Consider the following 26,477-nt stretch of genomic DNA (forward strand, 5'->3'; position numbering starts at 1 on the left):
TACTGTGGAATTTTGCGATGAAAACCGAGCTTTTTGAAATTGGATACAAAGGTGTCGGAATACTTCCGTTTCAACCATTGATGTCACGCGCAAACGTCATCATACATAGACGTTTTCAACCGGAAGTTTCCCGGGAAATTTAAAATTGCACTTTATAAGTTTACCCGGCCCTATTTGCATTTGTTGTAATGTTAAGATTTCATCATTGATATATAAACTATCAGACTGCGTGGTCGGTAGTAGTGGCTTTCAGTAGGCCTTTAAGTACTGTAAAATTCCTGCACTGGCTTCCTGTGCACCTAAGATGTAACTTTAAAGTTTTACTACTTACAAATAAAATACTACACGGTCTAGCTCCAGCCTATCTTGCCGATCGTATTGTACCATATGTCCCGGCAAGGTATCTGCGTTCAAAGAACTCCGGCTTATTAGTGATTCCCAGAGCCCAAAAGAAGTCTGCGGGCTATAGAGCGTTTTCTATTCGGGCTCCAGTACTATGGAATGCCCTCCCGGTAACAGTTAGAGATGCTACCTCAGTAGAAGCATTTAAGTCCCATCTTAAAACTCATTTGTATACTCTAGCCTTTAAATAGACCCCTCTTTAGACCAGTTGATCTGCCGTTTCTTTTCTTTTCTCCTCTGCCCCCCTCTCCCTTGTGGAGGGGGGCGGCACAGGTCCGGTGGCCATGGATGAAGTGCTGGCTGTCCAGAGTCGGGACCCGGGGTGGACCGCTCGCCTGTACATCGGTTGGGGACATCTCTGCGCTGCTGACCCGTCTCCACTCAGGATGGTCTCCTGCTGGCCCCACTATGTACTGGACTCTCAGTATTATGTTAGATCCACTATGGACTGAACTTTCACTATTATGCTAGATCCACTATGGACTGGACTTTCACTATTATGTTAGATCCACTATGGACTGGACTCTCACTATTATGTTAGATCCACTATGGACTGGACTCTCACTATTATGTTAGATCCACTATGGACTGGACTTTCACTATTATGTTAGATCCACTATGGACTGGACTCTCACTATTATGCTAGATCCACTATGGACTGGACTCTCACTATTATGCTAGATCCACTATGGACTGGACTCTCACTATTATGCTGGGTCCACTATGGACTGGACTTTCACTATTATGTTAGATCCACTATGGACTGGACTCTCACTATTATGTTAGATCCACTATGGACTGGACTCTCACTGTTATGCTAGATCCACTATGGACTGGACTCTCCCTATTATGTTAGATCCACTATAGAATGGACTATCCCTATTATGTTAGATCCATTATGGACTGGACACTCACTATTATGTTAGATCCACTATGGACTGGACTCTCACTATTATGTTAGATCCACTATGGACTGGACTCTCCCTATTATGTTAGATCCACTATGGACTGGACTCTCACTATAATGTTAGATCCACTATGGACTGGATGTTAGATCCACTATGGACTGGAATTTCACTATTATGTTAGATCCACTATGAACTGGACTCTCACTATTATGTTAGATCCACTATGTACTGGACTCTCACTATTATGTTAGATCCACTATGGACTGGATTCTCACTATTATGTTAGATCCACTATGGACTGGACTCTCCCTATTATCTTAGATCCACTATGGACTGGACTTTCACTATTATGTTAGATCCACTATGGACTGGATGTTAGATCCACTATGGACTGGACTCTCACTATTATGTTAGATCCACTATGGACTGGACTTTCACTATTATGTTAGATCCACTATGGACTGGACTCTCCCTATTATGTTAGATCCACTATGGACTGGACTTTCACTATTATGTTAGATCCACTATGGACTGGATGTTAGATCCACTATGGACTGGACTCTCACTATTATGTTAGATCCAATATGGACTGGACTTTCACTATTATGTTGGATCCACTATGGACTGGACTTTCACTATTATGTTAGATCCACTATGGACTGGATGTTAGATCCACTATGGACTGGACTCTCACTATTATGTTAGATCCACTATGGACTGGACTTGCACTATTATGTTGGATCCACTATGGACTGGACTTTCACTATTATGTTAGATCCACTATGGACTGGATGTTAGATCCACTATGGACTGGACTCTCACTATTATGTTAGATCCACTATGGACTGGACTTTCACTATTATGTTGGATCCACTATGGACTGGACTTTCACTATTATGTTAATCCACTATGGACTGGACTTTCACTATTATGTTAATCCACTATGGACTGGACTTTCACTATTATGTTAGATCCACTATGGACTGGACTCTCACTATTATGTTAGATCCACTATGGACTGGACTTTCACTATTATGTTAGATCCACTATGGACTGGACTTTCACTATTATGTTAGATCCACTATGGACTGGACTTTTACTATTATGTTAGTTCCACTATGGACTGGACTCTCACTATTATGTTAGATCCACTATGGACTGGACTTTCACTATTATGTTAGTTCCACTATGGACTGGACTCTCACTATTATGTTAGATCCACTATGGACTGGACTTTCACTATTATGTTAGATCCACTATGGACTGGACTTTCACTATTATGTTAGATCCACTACGGACTGGACTCTCACTATTATGTTAGATCCACTATGGACTGGACTTTCACTATTATGTTAGTTCCACTATGGACTGGACTCTCACTATTATGTTAGATCCACTATGGACTGGACTCTCACTATTATGTTAGATCCACTATGGACTGGACTCTCACTATTATGTTAGATCCACTATGGACTGGACTTTCACTATTATGTTAGATCCACTATGGACTGGACTCTCACTTTTATGCTAGATCCACTATGGACTGGACTCTCACTATTATGCTAGATCCACTATGGACTGGACTCTCACTATTATGCTGGGTCCACTATGGACTGGACTTTCACTATTATGTTAGATCCACTATGGACTGGACTCTCACTATTATGTTAGATCCACTATGGACTGGACTCTCACTGTTATGCTAGATCCACTATGGACTGGACTCTCCCTATTATGTTAGATCCACTATGGAATGGACTATCCCTATTATGTTAGATCCATTATGGACTGGACACTCACTATTATGTTAGATCCACTATGGACTGGACTCTCACTATTATGTTAGATCCACTATGGACTGGACTCTCCCTATTATGTTAGATCCACTATGGACTGGACTCTCACTATAATGTTAGATCCACTATGGACTGGATGTTAGATCCACTATGGACTGGAATTTCACTATTATGTTAGATCCACTATGAACTGGACTCTCACTATTATGTTAGATCCACTATGTACTGGACTCTCACTATTATGTTAGATCCACTATGGACTGGATTCTCACTATTATGTTAGATCCACTATGGACTGGACTCTCCCTATTATCTTAGATCCACTATGGACTGGACTTTCACTATTATGTTAGATCCACTATGGACTGGATGTTAGATCCACTATGGACTGGACTCTCACTATTATGTTAGATCCACTATGGACTGGACTTTCACTATTATGTTAGATCCACTATGGACTGGACTCTCCCTATTATGTTAGATCCACTATGGACTGGACTTTCACTATTATGTTAGATCCACTATGGACTGGATGTTAGATCCACTATGGACTGGACTCTCACTATTATGTTAGATCCAATATGGACTGGACTTTCACTATTATGTTGGATCCACTATGGACTGGACTTTCACTATTATGTTAGATCCACTATGGACTGGATGTTAGATCCACTATGGACTGGACTCTCACTATTATGTTAGATCCACTATGGACTGGATGTTAGATCCACTATGGACTGGACTCTCACTATTATGTTAGATCCACTATGGACTGGACTTGCACTATTATGTTGGATCCACTATGGACTGGACTTTCACTATTATGTTAGATCCACTATGGACTGGATGTTAGATCCACTATGGACTGGACTCTCACTATTATGTTAGATCCACTATGGACTGGACTTTCACTATTATGTTGGATCCACTATGGACTGGACTTTCACTATTATGTTAATCCACTATGGACTGGACTTTCACTATTATGTTAGATCCACTATGGACTGGACTCTCACTATTATGTTAGATCCACTATGGACTGGACTTTCACTATTATGTTAGATCCACTATGGACTGGACTTTCACTATTATGTTAGATCCACTATGGACTGGACTTTCACTATTATGTTAGATCCACTATGGACTGGACTTTTACTATTATGTTAGTTCCACTATGGACTGGACTCTCACTATTATGTTAGATCCACTATGGACTGGACTTTCACTATTATGTTAGTTCCACTATGGACTGGACTCTCACTATTATGTTAGATCCACTATGGACTGGACTTTCACTATTATGTTAGATCCACTATGGACTGGACTTTCACTATTATGTTAGATCCACTACGGACTGGACTCTCACTATTATGTTAGATCCACTATGGACTGGACTTTCACTATTATGTTAGTTCCACTATGGACTGGACTCTCACTATTATGTTAGATCCACTATGGACTGGACTCTCACTATTATGTTAGATCCACTATGGACTGGACTTTCACAATATTATGTCAGACCCACTCGACGTCCATTGCATCCGGTCTCCCCTAGAGGGGGTGTGGGGGGGTCACCCACATCTGCGGTCCTCTCCAAGGTTTCTCATAGTCATTCACATTGACATCCCACTGGGTTGTGAGTTTTTCCTTGCCCTTATGTGTGCTCTGAACCGCAGATGTCGTTGTGGCTTGTGCAGCCCTTTGAGACACTTGTGATTTAGGGCTATATAAATAAACATTGATTGATTGATTTAAAAACAACAAAACAATGCTCTCTTCTTTGAAGGGCACCAATGATGATTCTAATCTACATTTAACACATTTCCTTGTGGTCTTGTTCAGTAAGTCTCAAACGGTGGCACTAGTGGTTTACGCGAACTCCATCCAGTGCAGGCCTGGGCAATTATTTTGACTCAGGGGCCAAAATTAGAGACAATAATGTGTCTGGGGGCCGGTATATCTGATTTTTAAGAACACTAATACAAAACCTCACAATAATGACTGGTTGAAATACTAAAAATGTTATGACAGACCGCCTTAAAAATCGGAATGGAATTTAACTTTTTTTTTTTTTACAGAATGAGCAACCTAAAATGTACAGAATGTGGCATTTACAATATTATCTATGAAGGATAAGACACTGAATATTGACAACTAGGGATGTCCGATAATATCGGACTGCCGATATTATCGGCCGATAAATGCTTTAAAATGTAATATTGGAAATTATCGGTATCGGTTTCAAAAAGTAAAATTGATGACTTTTTAAAACGCCGCTGTGTACACGGACGTAGGGAGAAGTACAGAGCGCCAATAAACCTTAAAGGCACTGCCTTTGTGTGCCGGCCCAATCACATAATATCTACACCTTTTCACACACACAAGTGAATGCATGCATACTTGGTCAACAGCCATACAGGTCACACTGAGGGTGTCCGTATAAACAACTTTAACACTGTTACAAATATGCACCACACTGTGAACCCACACCAAACAAGAATGACAAACATTTTGGGAGAACATCCGCACCGTAACACAACATAAACATAACAGAACAAATACCCAGAACCCCTTGCAGCACTAACTCTTCCGGGACGCTACAATATACACCCCCCGCTCTAATGTGTGACTGCCATCATAGTGCAGTCTACACGTATCTCTTATGTGGGACTGCCATCATATTGCAGTCTACACATATCTCTTATGTGGGACTGCCATCTACTGGTCACACTTATTTCACCATGTACCAAATAAAATAGCTTCGAGGTCGGTAAGCACGACCAAAATTATTCCGTACATTAGGGTTATAAGGCGCATTGTCGAGTTTTGAGAACATGAAAGCATTTTAAGTGCGCCTTATAGTCCGAAAAACACGGTAAATGCAATTTACACATTTATTAACAAATGTATGTATTTAATTCCAATTAAGATGAATTAAAGACACATACGTACTTATATGAAGATGTATTTATTTATTTTATCTTATCGTATTTGGCCCGGGTTCTACTATTTTGGACTTGAAAGTATGGCAGTATCAAGCAAAAGTTTCAGTCCTACCGTCATGAATCCATCCAGCAGGCCCGAGTCCGGTTTGGGCGGGGCCTGTAGCCGCTCCATGGACCACTTTTCGATGATGGACGACACCTGAGAGTTCTCAGTGTTGAGGATTCGGAAGCCGGTCATGTTGACTCCACTGTAACGATACGGCTCCATGTCCAAGGCGAAAAGGTCCTGGAAGCACAAAACTGCAGTCAACAAACCCGCGCATGCGTCTCAGCTGCACTCATGAAACAAAAAGCAAAAGTAAAGAACTTCAGAGTACAGTTGAAGGTTTTTTTTCCAGTGATTATGTGGCCTCTCGCTGAGGCGCTGGCTTTTTGTTGTTGTTGTTGTGTTTTCAAGGTCACAGGCAGACGTTTGGTCCTTTGCCATTTATCAAACACACGTGGAAGGACGACCCGATTGTCCTGCTTTCTGGCATCCGAGTCGACAACAGAGTTGACGGAGCAGCAGAGAATGGAGCGCCACGGTCAATGTTTGCTGCCGGTACCTGAAAGCAGCGTGGTGCGTTGGCTGTCTACCAGCGTACAGCAGTTGGCCTTCAAGCCTGCCACACAGCCAGTCCACTGATGATAAAGACCACATGCGGTGCTATTCTGCCATCCTGTACAACGAGGGTGTCCAAAGTGTGCGGCCCGCAGCTCCTTTTTAATTGGCCCGCGACACCGACAAAATACAATTTGTGCTTAGGAAAAATGGACCAATTTCCCCCAAAATGGGACCTAAAAAAACAACATTGCTGTTGACCTGTGCGTCTTTTACATGGTGATTGATGAACATATGTACATATTTCTTGCAAAACATGGTAATATTTTGAGTTTCCTAAAGCTAAATATTAATAATAATAATAATAACTATTGATGACAACTAATTATAAGATGAATACTTGATTGAACTACATTGTATTAGGTTTTGTTTTATGTATGCAGAGACAGCAGGCAAGTGCAGAAAAGAATGATAATGGTAAGATTTTGAGTGTGCTAAGCCTTATAATGTAATAATCATACTAATATTGATAAAGGATAGTAATAAGAATAATTGATTCAACTACATCGTATTGTTTTTTTTTTATGTTACCCACTCTGGGATGCAGAGACGGTAGGCAAGTGCAGAACAGAATGATAATGGTAAGATTTTGAGTGTGCTAAGCCTTGTAATGTAATAATCATATTAATATTGATAAATAATAGTAATGAGAATAATTGATTCAACTACATTGTATCCGTTTTTGTTACATTACGCACTCCGGGATGCAGAGACGGCAGGCAAGTGCAGAAAATAATGATAATGGTAAGATTCTGAGTGTGCTAAGCCTTATAATGTAATAATCATATTAATATTTATAAAGAATAGTTATAAAAATAATTGATTCAACTACATTGTATTAGTTTTTGTTACGTTACGCACTCCGGGATGCAGAGACGGCAGGCAAGTGCAGAAAATAATGATAATGGTAAGATTCTTAGTGTGCTAAGCCTTATAATGTAATAATCATATTAATATTTATAAAGAATAGTTATAAAAATAATTGATTCAACTACATTGTATTAGTTTTTGTTACGTTACGCACTCCGGGATGCAGAGACGGTAGGCAAGTGCAGAACAGAATGATAATGGTAAGATTTTGAGTGTGCTAAGCCTTATAATGTAATAATCATATTAATATTGATAAAGAATAGTAATGAGAATAATTGATTCAACTACATTGTATCCGTTTTTGTTACATTACGCACTCCGGGATGCAGAGACGGCAGGCAAGTGTAGAAAAGAATGATAATGGTAAGATTCTGAGTGTGCTAAGCCTTATAATGTAATAATCATATTAATATTTATAAAGAATAGTTATAAAAATAATTGATTCAACTACATTGTATTAGTTTTTGTTACGTTACGCACATACAGAGACGGCATGCAAGTGCAGGAAAGAATGATAATGGTAAGATTTTTAGTGGGCTAAGCCTTATAATGTACTAATCATACTAATATTGATAAAGAAGAGTAATACGAATAATTGATTCAACTACATTGTATTACTTTTTGTTACGTTACGCACTGCGGGATGCAGAGACGGCAGGCAAGTGCAGAAAAGAATGATAATGGTAAGATTTTGAGTGTCCTAAGCCTTATAATGTAATAATCATATTAATATTTATAAAGAATAGTTATAAAAATAATTGATTAAACTACATTGTATTAGTTTTTGTTACGTTACGCATTCCGGGATGCAGAGACGGCAGGCAAGAGTAGAAAAGAATGATAATGGTAATATTTTGAGTGTGCTAAGCCTTATAATGTAATAATCATACTAATATTGATAAAGAATAGTAAGAATAATTAATTCAACTACATTGTATTAGTTTTTGTTACGTAACACACTCCGGGATGCAGAGACGGCAGGCAAGTGCAGAAAAGAATGGCAATGGTAATATTTTGAGTGTGCTAAGCCTTATAATGTAATAATCATATTAATATTGATAAAGAATGGTAATAAGAATAATTAATTAAACTACAATGTATTAGTTTTTGTTATGTTATGCACTGCGGGATGCAGAGACGGCAGGCAAGTGCAGAAAATAATGATAATGGTAAGATTTTGAGTGTGCCAAGCCTTATAATGTAATAATCATACTAATATTGATAAAGAATAGTATAAATAATTGATTCAACTACATTGTATTAGTAAAGGTTATGTTACGCGCTCCGGGATACAGAGACGGCAGGCAAGTGCAGAAAATAATGATAATGGTAAGATTTTGAGTGCGCTAAGCCTTATAATGTAATAATCATACTAATATTGATAAAGAATAGTAATAAGAATAATTGATTAAACTACATTGTATTAGTTTTTGTTACGTTACTATGCACTCCGGGATAAAGAGATAGCAGGCAAGTGCAGAAAATAATGATAATAGTAAGATTCTGAGTGTGCTAAGCCTTATAATGCAATAATCATACTAATATTGATAAAGAATACTAATAAGAATAATTTATTCAACTACATTGTATTAGGTTTTTTTTATGTTACCCACTCTGGGATGCAGAGACAATAGGCAAGTGCAGAAAAGAATGATAATGGTAAGATTTTGAGTGTGCTAAGCCTTATAATGTAATAATCATACCAATATTGTTAAAGGATAGTAATACAAATAATTGATTCAACTACATTATATTAGTATTTGTTACGTTACGCACGCCAGGATGCAGAGACGGCAGGCAAGTGCAGAAAATAATGATAATGGTAAGATTCTGAGTGTGCTAAGCCTTATAATGTAATAATCATATTAATATTTATAAAGAATAGTTATAAAAATAATTGATTCAACTACATTGTATTAGTTTTTGTTACGTTACGCACTCCGGGATGCAGAGACGGCAGGCAAGTGCAGAAAATAATGATAATGGTAAGATTCTTAGTGTGCTAAGCCTTATAATGTAATAATTATATTAATATTTATAAAGAAAAGTTATAAAAATAATTGATTCAACTACATTGTATTAGTTTTTGTTACGTTACGCACTCCGGGATGCAGAGACGGCAGGCAAGTGCAGAAAAGAATGATAATAGTAATATTTTGAGTGTGCTCAGCCTTATAATGTAATAATCATACTAATATTGATAAAGAATACTAACAAGAATAATTGATTCAACTACATTGTATTAGTTTTTGTTACGTTACGCACTCCGGGATGCAGAGACGGCAGGCCAGTGCAGAAAATAAATCTTTACCAGGAAAAGGCAGGTGCACAAACGGAAAACAGACGTATAAAGCGCAAAGGTACAACGTTGAGGTACAAAGCAAAATAATCCAGTTCCTAAAAGCATCCTGATTGGCAACCAGGGAGAGGTGACGGCGCCGGCGCACAGTTGGCAAATGGAGGAAAAAATTACGTGGAACAAAAAATAAGAGCGCTGGACAGGAAATCATACAAAATACAAAAAAAAACTAATAACTGGCATGTAGGAGGTTTTCGGGTCTTGTACAAAAGAGTACAAAGTGGCCCCTAGAGCCTTCAACTTTTCTGTATGCGGCCCTTGCTGGAAAATAGTTTGGAGACTTCTGCTGTACAACAATATGAGAACACTATGTTGCTTACCGTAGTTGTAAAAACTAAGAAAATGTGCAACTAATGAAGGATTTGTATCATGTCTCCGGAATAACATTCATGGGGGTCAGAGGTCTTTCATGGGGTTGAGCCAAGTTCTTCCACAACCAAGCGTGGACTTTATTTTTGTGCACAGTGGTATACTCGTACTATAACTCAGTAGCCTCAGACCACAACAAGTCTGTTGTTTTCGTGACTTTAACCACAGCAGTCATTTTGATGCAGTGCAACAGTAAATAGGCGAGCAAAATATACAGCTGTAGGACCGGGGTATTTCAAAGTGTTGCACACTCAGCCTGCACTAAGAGAACATAAAAGGGCTTCTATTCCCAGGAAAAAAAAAAAAAAATGTTTGGACTATTTTGGATTTTCTGGTCAAACCAGACTGTGTCCTCTTATTTTACAAACTACAAATAAATATACCGTATTTTTTGGACTATAAGGCGCACTTAAAATCCTTTCATTTTCTCAAAACTCGACAGTACACTTTATAACCCGCCTAATGTACGGAATTATTGGTGTGCTAACCGACCTCGAAGCCATTTTATCTGGTACATGGTGAAATGATAAGTGTGACCAGTAGATGGCAGTCACACATAAGAGATACACAAAGACTGCAATATGCAATATGCAATATGACTCAAGTAAACAACACCAAAAATGTTATATGTTCCATTGAAAATATAGAACATTACACACGGTTCTCAAAAATCTATCAAAATGTTTTAGTACGACTTTGGTAAGCTATGAAGCCTTACGGCTTGATAGATTTTACTGTGCTTCAACATACGAGGATTATTATGGTGTGTGTTTAAGGTAAGACATAATATCTGGCGTTTTGTTTTGCAATATTATGCAAAAGCACCTTTTCTTACCTTCTGGTACCTGCTGATCTTTATTTGCGATCTGCATAAGTCCTGAACATTTGCGCACGTCCACCACCGTAGTCCATAAGCTTCTTCTTTTTCTCTATCTTCTTGTTATGGGACATTTATCCTCCACTGTTGCCATTTCTAATATAGTGTAAAGTTCTTACTTATATCTGTCAGGAAACTCGACATGAAAGCGCTAAAAACATACCGGTGTAGTAAGTTTACATTATTCACCCAAGGAACTTTAGTTATTAGAGAATTCCGGTCGGACGGTTTTTCACGGGACACATTTCCGGCCTTGTTATTGCACTAGTGAGCCACGGATGAGGAGAAGTTGCTCTGTTATTGTTTGAAGTAAAGTCTGAATGTCATTAAAGGCCTACTGAAACCCACTACTACCGACCACACAGTTTATATATCAATGATGAAATTTGTATCCAATACAAAAAGCTCGGTTTTCATTGCAAAATTCCACAGTATTCTGGACATCTGTGTTGGTGAATCTTTTGCAATTTGTTTAATGAACAATGGAGACTGCAAAGAAGAAAGCTGTAGGTGGGATCGGTGTATTAGCGGCTGGCTGCAGCAACACAACCAGGAGGACTTTGACTTGGATAGCAGACACGCTATCTGACGCTAGCCACCGACCGCATCGATGATCGGGTGAAGTCCTTCGTCGCTCCGTCGATCGCTGGAACGCAGGTGAGCACGGGTGTTGATGAGCAGATGAGGGCTGGCTGGCGTAGGTGGAGCGCTAATGTTGCTAAGTTAGCTTCAATGGCGTCGTTAGCAACAGCATTGTTAAGCTTTGCCAAGCTGGGAATTATTAACCGTGTAGTTACAGGTCCATGGTTTTTAATAGTATTGTTGATCTTCTGTCTATCCTTCCAGTCAGTGATTTATTTATTTTGTTTCTATCTGCATTTGAGCCCGATGCTATCACGTTAGCTCAGTAGCTAAAGAGCTTCGCTGATGTATTGTCGTGGAGATAAAAGTCACTGTGAATGTCCATTTCGCGTTCTCGACTCTCATTTTCAAGAGGATATAGTATCCGAGGTGGTTTAAAATACAAATCCGTGATCCACAATAGAAAAAGGAGAGAGTGTGGAATCCAATGAGCCAGCTTGTACCTAAGTTATGGTCAGACCGAAAAAAGATGCGTCCTGCACTGCACTCTAGTCCTTCACTCTCACGTTCCTCATCCACGAATCTTTCATCCTGGCTCAAATTAATGGGGTAATCGTCGCTTTCTCGGTCCGAATCGCTCTCGCTGCTGGTGTAAACAATGGGAAAATGTGAGGAGTCCTTCCTCCAGTGATGTCACGCTACTTCCGGTACAGGCACGGCTTTTTTTTATCAGCGACCAAAAGTTGCGAACTTTATCGTCGTTTTTCTCTACTAAATCCTTCCAGCAAAAATATGGCAATATCGCGAAATGATTAAGTATGACAGATAGAATGGATCTGCTATCCCCTTTTAAACAAAAAAAAATCATTTCAGTAGGCCTTTAATGCGCCCTACGGTGGGGAAAATACGGTATTTTCTTTTATTCATACGTTCCCAGCTGACCCTTTAAATAGCGACACCTGGAGTACCTGCGTGCGTTTGTTACAGACTTAGGACTAACGGGTCTGTCTCAGAGTGGAGGGCTTGGATATGTTCATCAAAGTTTGAGAACCGTTCGAGGTGTTTACATGTATTTTTAAAATGTTTCCGTCAGAATACAGTGTTACGACTCAGTTATTCCATTTTCTCTAGTGGCGTGTCATTTCTAGGTCAACCATGTCCAACCGCCATCTTATAGAATGTGTTTAGGCAACACAGTGTTTATTATTAGGGTTTTAATGGACCTAATGGCTGACAGAATCATCGACTCAGGGCTATTAGCCCAGCTCGTTGTTGTCTTCTCTTCTCTGGAGTTCAGTCAAAGTGCTGCGCATTTCATCTGCGGCCGTCTTTGTAGAAGCCTGATCAAACAGCAAACGCTGTCAGAAGCGCTGTAAAATATTTCTGAAGCGCTTTTGTCTCCTTCTGTCGAGGTTCTTGACCGTGGGTCTGGGTGCGGAGGGGTCGGCGCAGATTTAGGAAAATCCATTGAAGTCGAGCGCGTTTTAACACTGGGTAATATTTATAGTACGCCGCCTGCGCCGGGAAAGTTCAACCTTGTCAATCACAACAATGTCGGGTGAGGGTTCAGGTTTAAATAATTGGAAGTTGTCTTTGAACCGGGCGCCCGCATGAGTTATTCTCAGAGACCAAACGCACCGCGGGTAAACAGACCTGGGAATTGGACGAGCAATTCTACTAATGGAGCGGCGCAACAATAACAACAACAAAACACATCATTTAATCACGGCGACATAAAAAAAAAAAGAAAGTGTCAGTCGACTCACCAGGGTGGTAAAAATGTAGTGATAATACTCCGTCATCATCCCCATGGCCAGAGCCTGCAAGGAGAAAAGAGCGGTATAAATGAAGAGCTTAATGAACGTAGATGAACTCTTGGTTCGTCCGTTTGATTTCACCTGGAGAGAAACATTTGGAAAAATCTACACTGCAAAAAGTCAGTGTTCAAAAACAAGAAAAACATTTTTTATTTGAACTAAGCAAAATTATCTGCCAATAGAACAAGAACATTTGATTTGTCAAGACTTTCCAAAACAAGTAAAATTAGCTGACCTCAATGATCCCAAAAATACCTTAAAATAAGTATATTCTCACTAATAACCAGTGCACTTTTCTTGGTAGAAGAAAAAAGGGACCTTTTTGCTCAATATGTTGAAAACTATTCTTAAATTAAGTAAATGCTAGTGCCATTATCTTGTCATATGATTTTTTTTTCATGCTTGAAATGAGAAATTATTACTTTAATAAAGTAGTTTTAATAATAATAATACCTGGGATTTATATAGCGCTTTTCTAAGTACCCAAAGTCGCTTTACATGTTAAAAACCCATCATTCATTCACACCTGGTGGTGGTAAGCTACTTTCGTAGCCACAGCTGCCCTGGGGTAGTCTGACGGAAGCGTGGCTGCCAATTTGCGCCTACGGCCCCTCCGACCACCACCTATCATTCATTCAACATTCATTCACCGGTGTGAGCGGCACCGGGGGCAAGGGTGAAGTGTCCTGCCCAAGGACACAACGGCATGGTAAGAGGCGGGGTGCAAACCTGCAACCCTCAGGTTTCTGACACGGGCGCTCTACCCACTACGCCATGCCGTGAGGCACGTCACTGATTTGTGCCTCAACATGGAATGTGCACAATGACTCGGCTAACTGCTGAGCTGCTGTGCAGTGAGACTGTATTGCTATATGAATTATATTATACATTTCCATAGTTTAGTTAGCTGAGGTATATAATGTACAGTGTATTTTGTCAACAACTGTATGTGTGTAACGTATTTTTTCAGCTGAGCATTCATAAAACTGCTGCCAAAGACATACTGTCTGAGGCTCGCAGTAATCCGGCCTCCTGGTGGTAGAGGGCGGTAGTGATCCCAGAGATCATTCCTTGCCGCAGAAGAAAAAAAAAAAAAAAAGTTAGCAATAATAAGTGCAGCGTTTTTTTATTTCCTCTCGCCTGAACTTTAATTAAAAACATGGAGGATTACATACCAGTATGTAAAATAAAACAGTTTTCTAAACTGGACTTTCAATCGAAGCAGGAGGTAATAATTAGAGGTAGACCAACGCCGGAGCAAAAAGGTTTGCTTTTGACTTCGGGACAGAAGACTCGTTCTTTTCAAACGGCGTGGTACACACGCAAAGGCTGGATGTCCAGCAAGAAAGGTAAGACCATAATAATGTTTTTTTTATTAAATGTGCTTTTTTGTGCGCTAGTTTGTATGTGTAAAGAATGCTGGTATGAGCTTTTAAACATAACCCGTTAACTGCTGCCAATCACATGGTGAATAAGATACTATTTAGGGTTCATATGTTTGTAAATCTGACTGTGATGATGCAGTGCCTCACCAAACATTAACCTCACCGCACGCCACTGATATATATATGATATATATATATATATATATATGTATATGTATATATATATATGTATATATATATGTATATACATATATATATATATATATATATATGTCACACCGTGGTGAGGGAAGTCCTGTTTTGGGGTTGTCTGGCACATTTCCTGTTTTATTTTGAAAGTTCTAATCCTCCTCTCGTTTCAGGCCACTTGCCCTTCCTCCTGTGTCACTGGTCTGATGTCTCTCCTGATTGCCTGATTGTGTCCACCTGTGTCACCCTCCCTCATGTGTATATAGTCCTCGTCTTCCCCTGTCTTGTTGCCAGAGTATATCGTCTCGCTACGTACCTCCAGCCTTGTCCACAGCCATCAACCAAGTTTGTTAAGTATTGTCTCGCTTTGTTTATTGATTCCTTTGTTCCCTCTGAGAGAGTGATTTTCTTTTGCTAAAGTTTTTGGTCAAGTCTTTTGTATCAATTTTCATAGTGCCTTGTCTTCTTTTTTTTCCCCCTCCTTCTGGAGCGCTTTTAGTTTTCAGGCCTCGCAAATACTTTATACATACTTTCTGTTTATAGCGTCTCAACCTTTTAGCATGAGATAATTTCCTTTTTGTAGATCATTATAGATTGTTGGTTTTTTTTTGTGTATTCGACTCATATAACTTTTTGGCTATTGCCGGTTCCTCCTTATGGAGTGATTTTCTGTTTATTGCCTTATGTCCTATGCTAATACCCTATAAGTGCTTGAATATATCTTAGATAGATTTTGTAGCCACTTTCTTTAATCACTCTGTCCTAGAGATAACAAGGAATTGTTTAAATAAAGGTCTGAGTCAATTGTCACTCCTCTGCATCTGAGTCCTCATTTACGCCAAGTCTTAACAGTATACTCTGGCCAGTATGGACTCAGCAGAGGCTAAACAACTGACGGAAATCCTGCACACCCAGGAATCACGGCTCGCCCGACAGGAGGAGTTTCAGACGGCGATGGCAGCAAACATGGGTCACCTGTCCTCCCAGCTACAAGGACTACTCGAGCAGTTTGCTCGACCGATTCCGGCGTCCCAGCCCCCCACGCCACCCGCTGCTCCCACCCTGTCTTCACCTCCTCCCGGAGCCGGATGCAAGCTGGCTCCTCCGGCGCCATACGCTGGCGCTCCCGGTTTGTGCAAGACCTTTTTGATTGACTGTGCTATTCATTATGAACTGATGCCCCATGCATTTCCCACTGACCGCTCCAAGATTGCTTTCATGATTTCCCATCTTACGGATAGAGCCAAAGCGTGGGCTTCTGCCGAATGGGGGCGGAACTCGTCACTCTGCCACTCATTTAAAGACTTTCAAGCTGCTCTAACAAGAACTTTTGACCCGGTGTCCTCCAGCAGAGAAAAGGCACAAGAGCTAAGCAGCATAAAGCAGGGCAGCGGCTCCGTGTGCGACTACGCCATCCGCTTCCGCACGCTGGCAGCTGAAAGTGGGTGGGACGACATGGCGCTCTATGATGTTTTTCTTAAGGGGCTCGGAGCTTCCATACAGGACCTCCTCATTCCCCTGGACCTACCCGATAACCTAGATGCCCTCATCGCGCTCGCTATCAGGACGGACAACAGACTAGCCCAGCTCAAACGACAGCGAGGAGGAGGATCGGAAGCTGCAGGTAGAACCACCCGTCCTTTCGCACCTAGCTGGTCGACGACTCGGCGCCCACCTCCGGAGCTACTTCCTCACCTACGCACAAATCAGGAGGAGGAACCCATGCAGCTGGGGAGAGCCCGACTGACCCCAGAGGAGCGACGCAAGCGGCTGATGGAGGGAAGATGTTTCTACTGTGGAGAGGGTGGCCATCTTGTCGGTTCGTGTCCAACCAAGGGACCCCAGGCGGTGAGTCACATTCCGGCTGTTCCTCAGATGCCACGTATTCTTACCAAGATCACGATAACTCATCACACGACCACAATGCTAGAGGCGCTAATAGACTCTGGGGCAGATGAGAGTCTGATGGACTGGGGTTTAGCTAGGAGACTAGGACTCAAGTCAGAACCACTAGCTAAACCTATTAGGGCCAGTTCTCTAAATGGTAAGGAGCTTTTCACCATCACACACATCAGTGAACCTTTCCAAATGAACATAGACGGCAATCAGGAACAAATTCGTCCATACCTGATTATTTCTCCCTCTCATTCGCTAATTTTGGGGTATCCATGGCTGTACCAGCATAACCCTCGTGTTGACTGGAAAACAGGGAAGATCAGTGTATGGGGAAGGGAATGTACCCAGAAATGTAGTTTTTCTACTGCCCAAAAGAAAAATGTCAAGGAAATTAATCTTTTTTCTGCCAATCCTGCCACAGACTCAGAATTTCCGGACCTGAATTCTGTTCCCTCCTGTTACCACCACTTACGACAAGTTTTCAGCAAAACTAAGGCTCTGTCACTTCCACCCCACCGTTCCTACGACTGTGCCATTGATTTACTGCCCGGGGCCACTATTCCCAAGGGGCGCCTGTACTCTGTTTCTGGTCCAGAAAGGGCAGCCATGAATGAATACATCTCTGCATCACTGAAAGCTGGCTTGATCCGCCCGTCATCATCGCCAGCAGGAGCAGGGTTCTTCTTTGTGAAGAAGAAAGACGGGTCGTTAAGACCCTGCATTGATTACAGCCCACTCAATGACATTACTATTAAGAACCGTTACCCTCTTCCCCTCATGTCCTCTGTCTTCGACCAACTCCAACAGGCCAAAATATTCACCAAACTGGATCTACGCAACGCTTACCATCTGGTCCGAATTAAAGAGGGAGACGAGTGGAAGACTGGATTCAACACACCCAGCGGCCACTATGAATACAGGGTCATGCCCTTCGGACTCACCAATGCCCCCGCCGTGTTCCAAGCTATGATCAATGAAGTTCTAAGAGACTTCCTGGACCATTTTGTGTACGTCTACCTGGACGATATATTGATTTATTCTCCTGACAGTGACACTCACCAAGTCCACGTAACCCAGGTTTTAAAGAGACTTTTGGACAATGACTTGTATGTTAAAGCTGAAAAGAGTGTTTTTCATGCCGACACTGTCTCCTTCCTGGGCTTCATTGTAGCTCCTGGAAGAGTGCAGATGGATCCGGCTAAAGTTAGCGCTGTGGCCGATTGGCCTACACCTGACAACCGCAAGAAGGTTCAGCAATTCTTGGGTTTTGCTAACTTTTACAGGCGGTTTGTCAGAAGCTTCAGCGCAATAGCTGCTCCTCTCCATGCTCTTACCTCTCCCCAGGTGCGGTTCCACTGGTCTCCGGAAGCAGAGAGGGCCTTCCAGACACTCAAACTCCGCTTCACCTCAGCGCCCATCCTCACCATTCCGGACCCGCAGCGCCAGTTCGTCGTGGAGGTGGACGCTTCTAATGAAGGAGTGGGAGCGGTCCTGTCTCAACGTTCTCAACAGGACGGCAAGATGCATCCATGTGCCTTTCTGTCGCGGCGGCTGTCCAAAGCTGAAAAAAACTATGATGTCGGCAATCGTGAGTTGCTGGCGGTGAAGCTCGCCTTGGAGGAATGGAGGCATTGGCTCGAGGGGGCCGAACACCCGTTCATCGTCTGGACAGATCACAAGAACCTGGAATACATAAAGAAGGCTAAGAGACTCAACTCTCGCCAGGCCAGGTGGGCGCTTTTTTTTAATCGCTTTTCCTTCTCGCTCTCCTACAGGCCGGGGTCCCGCAACGTCAAGCCAGACGCCTTGTCACGATTATTCGACCCCGAGCTTGAGGCCAAGCAACCTGAGACTATCCTTCCACTGAACTGTGTGGTAGGAGCGGTAACTTGGCCAATAGAAACAGAGGTAAAGCAAGCTAACGGTGTGGCCCCGCCACCTAGGGGATGTCCTGTTAATCGATTGTTTGTCCCCACTGAGCTGCGTCCCCGGGTGATTCATTGGGCTCACACCTCGCTGCTTTCGTGCCATCCGGGAGTTAAAAGAACCATGTTTGTGATCTCCCGGCGGTTCTGGTGGCCAGCCATGGAGACGGAGGTCCGGGAGTACGTAGAGGCCTGTTCGGTCTGTGCCAGGAACAAAATGTCTTCCAGGTCTCGCATGGGACTTCTCCAGCCGCTTCCCATTCCCTCCAGACCGTGGTCAGACATCTCGATGGACTTCGTTACAGGCCTCCCGGTCTCACAAGGTAACACCACCGTCCTCACCGTGGTCGACAGATTCTCCAAAATGGTCAGATTCATTGCTATGCCTAAATTACCATCCGCCAAAGAGACGGCAGAGACTATGATGACTAATGTATTCCGAGTTCATGGATTTCCCAAAGACATTGTTTCAGACCGGGGACCACAGTTTGTATCACGGTTCTGGGGGGAGTTCTGCCGACTCATTGGAGCCAAGGCCAGCCTGACATCAGGATATCATCCAGAAGCCAACGGCCAGACCGAACGACTTAACCAGCAGCTGGAAACCGGCCTCCGGTGCTTGGTCTGCCAGAACCCCTCCACATGGAGCAAACACCTGGTCTGGGTAGAGTATGCGCACAATTCGCTGCCTACATCAGCCACCGGCCTCTCTCCCTTTCATTGTGCCTTAGGGTACCAGCCCCCTCTCTTCCCAGAGAATGAGTCAGAAGTGTCGGTCCCCTCCGCCCATGCCATGGTCCGACGTTGTCGCCGCATTTGGGCCGCCGCCCGTCAAGTATTGACTAGACAACAAGATCGGATGAAGAGAGCGGCAGACCGCAAGAGACGACCTGCGCCTGCATACGAACCCGGTCAGAGAGTCTGGCTTTCAGCCAAGAACTTACACCTCAAGGTCACATCAAGGAAACTGGCACCACGCTTGGTAGGTCCATTCCCAATTACCAAGCTCGTCGGACCTGCAGCGGTTCGGCTTCGTCTGCCTCGATCCCTCCGCGTCCATCCCACCTTCCACGTCAGTCAGGTCAAACCAGCCAAAGAAAGCACCATGGTCCCAGCCACCACGTCCCCTCCACCACCCGAAGTAATTGAAGGTGGACCAGTATACAAAGTTAAACGCTTGTTGGCAGTGCGCAACCGGGGTCGGGGCAGACAATTCCTGGTGGATTGGGAAGGATACGGACCTGAAGAGAGACAGTGGGTTCCTTCTCGCCACATTGTCGACCCCACTCTCATCAGGGACTTCTACAGAGACCACCCCGAACAGTCTGGGCCGTCCGGAGTCGGCCATAGAGGGGGGGGTACTGTCACACCGTGGTGAGGGAAGTCCTGTTTTGGGGTTGTCTGGCACATTTCCTGTTTTATTTTGAAAGTTCTAATCCTCCTCTCGTTTCAGGCCACTTGCCCTTCCTCCTGTGTCACTGGTCTGATGTCTCTCCTGATTGCCTGATTGTGTCCACCTGTGTCACCCTCCCTCATGTGTATATAGTCCTCGTCTTCCCCTGTCTTGTTGCCAGAGTATATCGTCTCGCTACGTACCTCCAGCCTTGTCCACAGCCATCAACCAAGTTTGTTAAGTATTGTCTCGCTTTGTTTATTGATTCCTTTGTTCCCTCTGAGAGAGTGATTTTCTTTTGCTAAAGTTTTTGGTCAAGTCTTTTGTATCAATTTTCATAGTGCCTTGTCTTCTTTTTTTTCCCCCTCCTTCTGGAGCGCTTTTAGTTTTCAGGCCTCGCAAATACTTTATACATACTTTCTGTTTATAGCGTCTCAACCTTTTAGCATGAGATAATTTCCTTTTTGTAGATCATTATAGATTGTTGGTTTTTTTTTGTGTATTCGACTCATATAACTTTTTGGCTATTGCCGGTTCCTCCTTATGGAGTGATTTTCTGTTTATTGCCTTATGTCCTATGCTAATACCCTATAAGTGCTTGAATATATCTTAGATAGATTTTGTAGCCACTTTCTTTAATCACTCTGTCCTAGAGATAACAAGGAATTGTTTAAATAAAGGTCTGAGTCAATTGTCACTCCTCTGCATCTGAGTCCTCATTTACGCCAAGTCTTAACAATATATATATATATATATATATATATATATATATATATATATATATATATATATATATATATATATATATATATATATATATATATGTGTGTAGAGCGCTTTTCTACCTTCAAGGTACTCAAAGTGTTTTGACAGTATTTCCACATTCACCCATTCACACACACATTCACACACTGATGGCGGGAGCTGCCATGCAAGGCGCTAACCAGCAGCCATCAGGAGCAAGGGTGAAGTGTCTTGCCCAAGGACACAACGGACGTGACGAGGATGGTAGAAGGTGGGGATTGAACCCCAGTAACCAGCAACCCTCCGATTGCTGGCACGGCCACTCTACCAACTTCGCCACATATATATTTTTATATATATATATATATATTTTTATATATATATATATATATATACAGTATATATATATATATATATATATAGAGTATATATATATATATATATATATACAGTATATACAGTACAGGCCAAAAGTTTGGACACCTTCTCATTTCAATGCATTTTCTTTATTTTCATGACTATTTATATTGTAGATTGTTACTGAAGGCATCAAAACTATGAATGAACACATGTGGAGTTATGTACTTGACAAAAAAAAGTCGGAATAACTGAAAACATCTTTTATATTCTAGTTTCTTCAAAATAGCCACCTGTTGCTTTTGATTACTGCTTTGCACACTCTAGGCATTCTCTCAATGAGCTTCAAGAGCTTCACCTGAAATGGTTTTCACTCCCACAGGTATCATAGCTGTGATGCCTTCAGTGACAATCTGCAATGTAAATAGTCATGAAAATAAAGAAAACGAATTGAAATGAGGAGAAGGTGTGTCCAAACTTTTGGCCTGTACTATATTTCTGAATGGAAAGTAGTCATCTTTATTGTGTTGTTAGCCTAAAAAATGTCGGCGAACCAGCCAGGACGCCTCTCATGTTGTGCGAGCACTAACATCAGTGCGAACATTACGATTTTTTGTTTATTTCCCGACACTATATTATATGCTTGCCAAGTTGTTCTCATGTTTTATTCATTGGCTTCAGCAGCACTTTGATTGGTATTTACTACACTGGCTAAAAAAATGAAAGCGAGAGCCCTGTAGCCAAAACATATCCCTTTCTGCCTTCGTCACTCCGCGATAAATAATCATTCTCGTTGCTTCCAACTGAGACGCCGCTGTAAAGACAATCCAGCCCACGATGCGCCGGTAGGTGGGGGAGTCCATTCATTATGAAGCCCCGCGGTTCTCATAAAGAATGTGGCCCTATTAAACACATTTAGCATGCATGTGAGTGAGATTAGATATTCTAATTAAAAAGCCTTTACTGCGCGATGAAGACGGGTGGGTCCGCCGTCGAGATCTCATATTTTATAAAGAGATTACAGATGCACGGGGCAGGATATTATCTTAATCATCAGCGCTTGAAGAGAGGAAAGTAATAACTGGAACTTTTAGCAAGATTTAGAGTATGTTTACATTTCATTCATCAAATTAAACCACAATCTCTTGCCTCTACGGTTTCAGGTACAGGCGACGGTACCTAACCCACGCAGAACTGCAGACATCTCGCAATAGGCACGACAAGGTAATGTGTGTAAAGAAATATTACCGTATTTTTCGGACCATATGGCGCACCGGATTATAAGGCTATAATAATAAGGTTTCTTTTCTTTTCTGCTCTGCCCCCCTCTCCCTTGTGGAACAGGTCCGGTGGCCATGGATGAAGTGCTGGCTGTCCAGAGTCGGGACCCGGGGTGGACCGCTCGCCTGTGCATCGGTTGGGGACATCTCTGCACTGCTGACCCGTATCCGCTCAGGATGGTCTCCTGCTGGCCCCACTATGGACTGGACTCTCAGTATTATGTTAGATCCACTATGGACTGGACTTTCACTATTATGTTGGATCCACTATGGACTGGACTCTCACAATATTATGTTAGATCCACTATGGACTGGACTGTCACTATTATGTTAAATCCACTATGGACTGGACTCTCACTATTATGTTAAATCCACTATGGACTGGACTCTCACTATTATGTTAGATCCAGTATGGACTGGACTCTCACAATATTATGTTAGATCCACTATGGACTGGACTGTCACTATTATGTTAAATCCACTATGGACTGGACTCTCACTATTATGTTAGATCCAGTATGGACTGGACTCTCACAATATTATGTTAGATCCACTATGGACTGGACTCTCACTATTATGTTAAATCCACTATGGACTGGACTCTCACTATTATGTTAGATCCAGTATGGACTGGACTCTCACTATTATGTTAGCTCCACTATGGACTCGACTCGCACTATTATGTTAGATCCACTATGGACTGGACTCTCACTATTATGTTAGATCCACTATGGACTGGACTCTCACTATTATGTTAGATCCACTATGGACTGGACTTTCACAATATTATGTTAGATCCACTATGGACTGGACTCTCACTATTATGTTAGATCCACTATGGACTGGACTCTCACTATTATGTTAGATCCACTATGGACTGGACTTTCACAATATTATGTTAGATCCACTATGGACTGGACTCTCACACAATTATGTTAAATCCACTATGGACTGGACTCACACTATTATGTTAGATCCACTATGGACTGGACTCTCACTATTTATTATGTTAGATCTACTATGGACCGGACTCTCACTATTATGTCCGATCCACTATGGACTGGACTCTCACTATTATGTTAGATCCACTATGGACTGGACTCTCACTATTATGTTAGATCCACTATGGACTGGACTCTCACTATTATGTTAGATCCACTATGGACTGGACTCTCACTATTATGTTAGATCCACTATGGACTGGACTCTCACTATTATGTTAGATCCACTATGGACTGGACTCTCACTATTATGCTAGATCCACTATGGACTGGACTCTCACTATTATGTTAGATCCACTATGGACTGGACTTTCACAATATTATGTTAGATCCACTATGGACTGGACTCTCACTATTATGTTAGATCCACTATGGACTGGACTCTCACTATTATGTTGGATCCACTATGGACTGGACTTTCACAATATTATGTTAGATCCACTATGGACTGGACTCTCACTATTATGTTGGATCCACTATGGACTGGACTCTCACTATTATGTTAGATCCACTATGGACTGGACACTCACTATTATGCTAGATCCACTATGGACTGGACTCTCACTATTATGTTAGATCCACTATGGACTGGACTCTCACTATTATGTTGGATCCACTATGGACTGGACACTCACTATTATGTTAGATCCACTATAGACTGGACTTTCACAATATTATGTTAGATCCACTATGGACTGGACTCTCACACTATTATGTTAGATCCACTATGGACTGGACTCCCACTATTATGTTGGATCCACTATGGACTGGACTCTCACTATTATGCTAGATCCACTATGGACTGGACTCTCGCTATTATGTTAGATCCACTATGGACTGGACTCTCACTATTATGTTAGATCCACTATGGACTGGACTTTCACAATATTATGTTAGATCCACTATGGACTGGACTTTCACAATATTATGTTAGATCCACTATGGACTGGACTCTCACTATTATGTTGGATCCACTATGGACTGGACTCTCACTATTATGTTAGATCCACTATGGACTGGATTTTTACTATTATGTTGGATCCACTATGGACTGGACTCTCACTATTGTGTTAGATCCACTATGGACTGGACTCTCACTATTATGTTAGATCCACTATGAACTGGACTCTCACACTATTATGTTAGATCCACTATGGACTGGACTCTCACTATCATGTTAGATCCACTATGGACTGGACTCTCACTATTTATTATGTTAGATCCACTATGGACCGGACTCTCACTATTATGTTAGATCCACTATGGACTGGACTCTCACTATTATGTTAGATCCCGTATGGACTGGACTCTCACTATTATGTTAGATCCACTATGGACTGGACTCTCACTATTATGTTAGATCCACTATGGACTGGACTCTCACTATTTATTATGTTAGATCCACTATGGACCGGACTCTCACTATTATGTTAGATCCACTATGGACTGGACTCTCACTATTATGTTAGATCCCGTATGGACTGGACTCTCACTATTATGTTAGATCCACTATGGACTGGACTCTCACTATTATGTTAGATCCACTATGGACTGGACTCTCACTATTTATTATGTTAGATCCACTATGGACCGGACTCTCACTATTATGTTAGATCCACTATGGACTGGACTCTCACTATTATGTTAGATCCACTATGGACTGGACTCTCACTATTATGTTAGATCCACTATGGACTGGACTCTCACTATTATGCTAGATCCACTATGGACTGGACTCTCACTATTATGTTAGATCCACTATGGACTGGACTTTCACAATATTATGTTAGATCCACTATGGACTGGACTCTCACTATTATGTTAGATCCACTATGGACTGGACTCCCACTATTATGTTAGATCCACTATGGACTGGACTTTCACAATATTATGTTAGATCCACTATGGACTGGACTCTCACTATTATGTTAGATCCACTATGGACTGGACTCTCACTATTATTTTAGATCCACTATGGACTGGACACTCACTATTATGCTAGATCCACTATGGACTGGACTCTCACTATTATGTTAGATCCACTATGGACTGGACTCTCACTATTATGTTGGATCCACTATGGACTGGACTCTCACTATTATGTTAGATCCACTATAGACTGGACTTTCAAAATATTATGTTAGATCCACTATGGACTGGATTCTCACACTATTATGTTAGATCCACTATGGACTGGACTCCCACTATTATGTTGGATCCACTATGGACTGGACTCTCACTATTATGCTAGATCCACTATGGACTGGACTCTCGCTATTATGTTAGATCCACTATGGACTGGACTCTCACTATTATGTTAGATCCACTATGGACTGGACTTTCACAATATTATGTTAGATCCACTATGGACTGGACTTTCACAATATTATGTTAGATCCACTATGGACTGGACTCTCACTATTATGTTGGATCCACTATGGACTGGACTCTCACTATTATGTTAGATCCACTATGGACTGGATTTTTACTATTATGTTGGATCCACTATGGACTGGACTCTCACTATTGTGTTAGATCCACTATGGACTGGACTCTCACTATTATGTTAGATCCACTATGAACTGGACTCTCACACTATTATGTTAGATCCACTATGGACTGGACTCTCACTATCATGTTAGATCCACTATGGACTGGACTCTCACTATTTATTATGTTAGATCCACTATGGACCGGACTCTCACTATTATGTTAGATCCA

General features: G+C 41.8%; 1 protein-coding gene across 2 annotated transcripts in view; it reads right to left on the bottom strand.

The window, feature by feature from the left end:
* LOC133640929 (glutamate receptor ionotropic, kainate 2-like) overlaps positions 1 to 26,477 on the bottom strand; it is a 353,019-nt gene that overhangs the window by 188,298 nt on the left and 138,244 nt on the right. For both annotated transcript variants that reach the window (XM_062034646.1, XM_062034644.1), the window contains exons 5-6: positions 13,536 to 13,589; positions 6,164 to 6,337 (exon numbers count right to left, since the gene is read on the bottom strand). In XM_062034646.1, the coding sequence (XP_061890630.1) occupies positions 6,164 to 6,337; positions 13,536 to 13,589 (228 nt within the window). The remainder of the gene's footprint in view (positions 1 to 6,163; positions 6,338 to 13,535; positions 13,590 to 26,477) is intronic.

Source organism: Entelurus aequoreus, linkage group LG23 (genome assembly GCF_033978785.1).
Source record: "Entelurus aequoreus isolate RoL-2023_Sb linkage group LG23, RoL_Eaeq_v1.1, whole genome shotgun sequence".
Lineage (NCBI taxonomy): Eukaryota > Metazoa > Chordata > Actinopteri > Syngnathiformes > Syngnathidae > Entelurus > Entelurus aequoreus.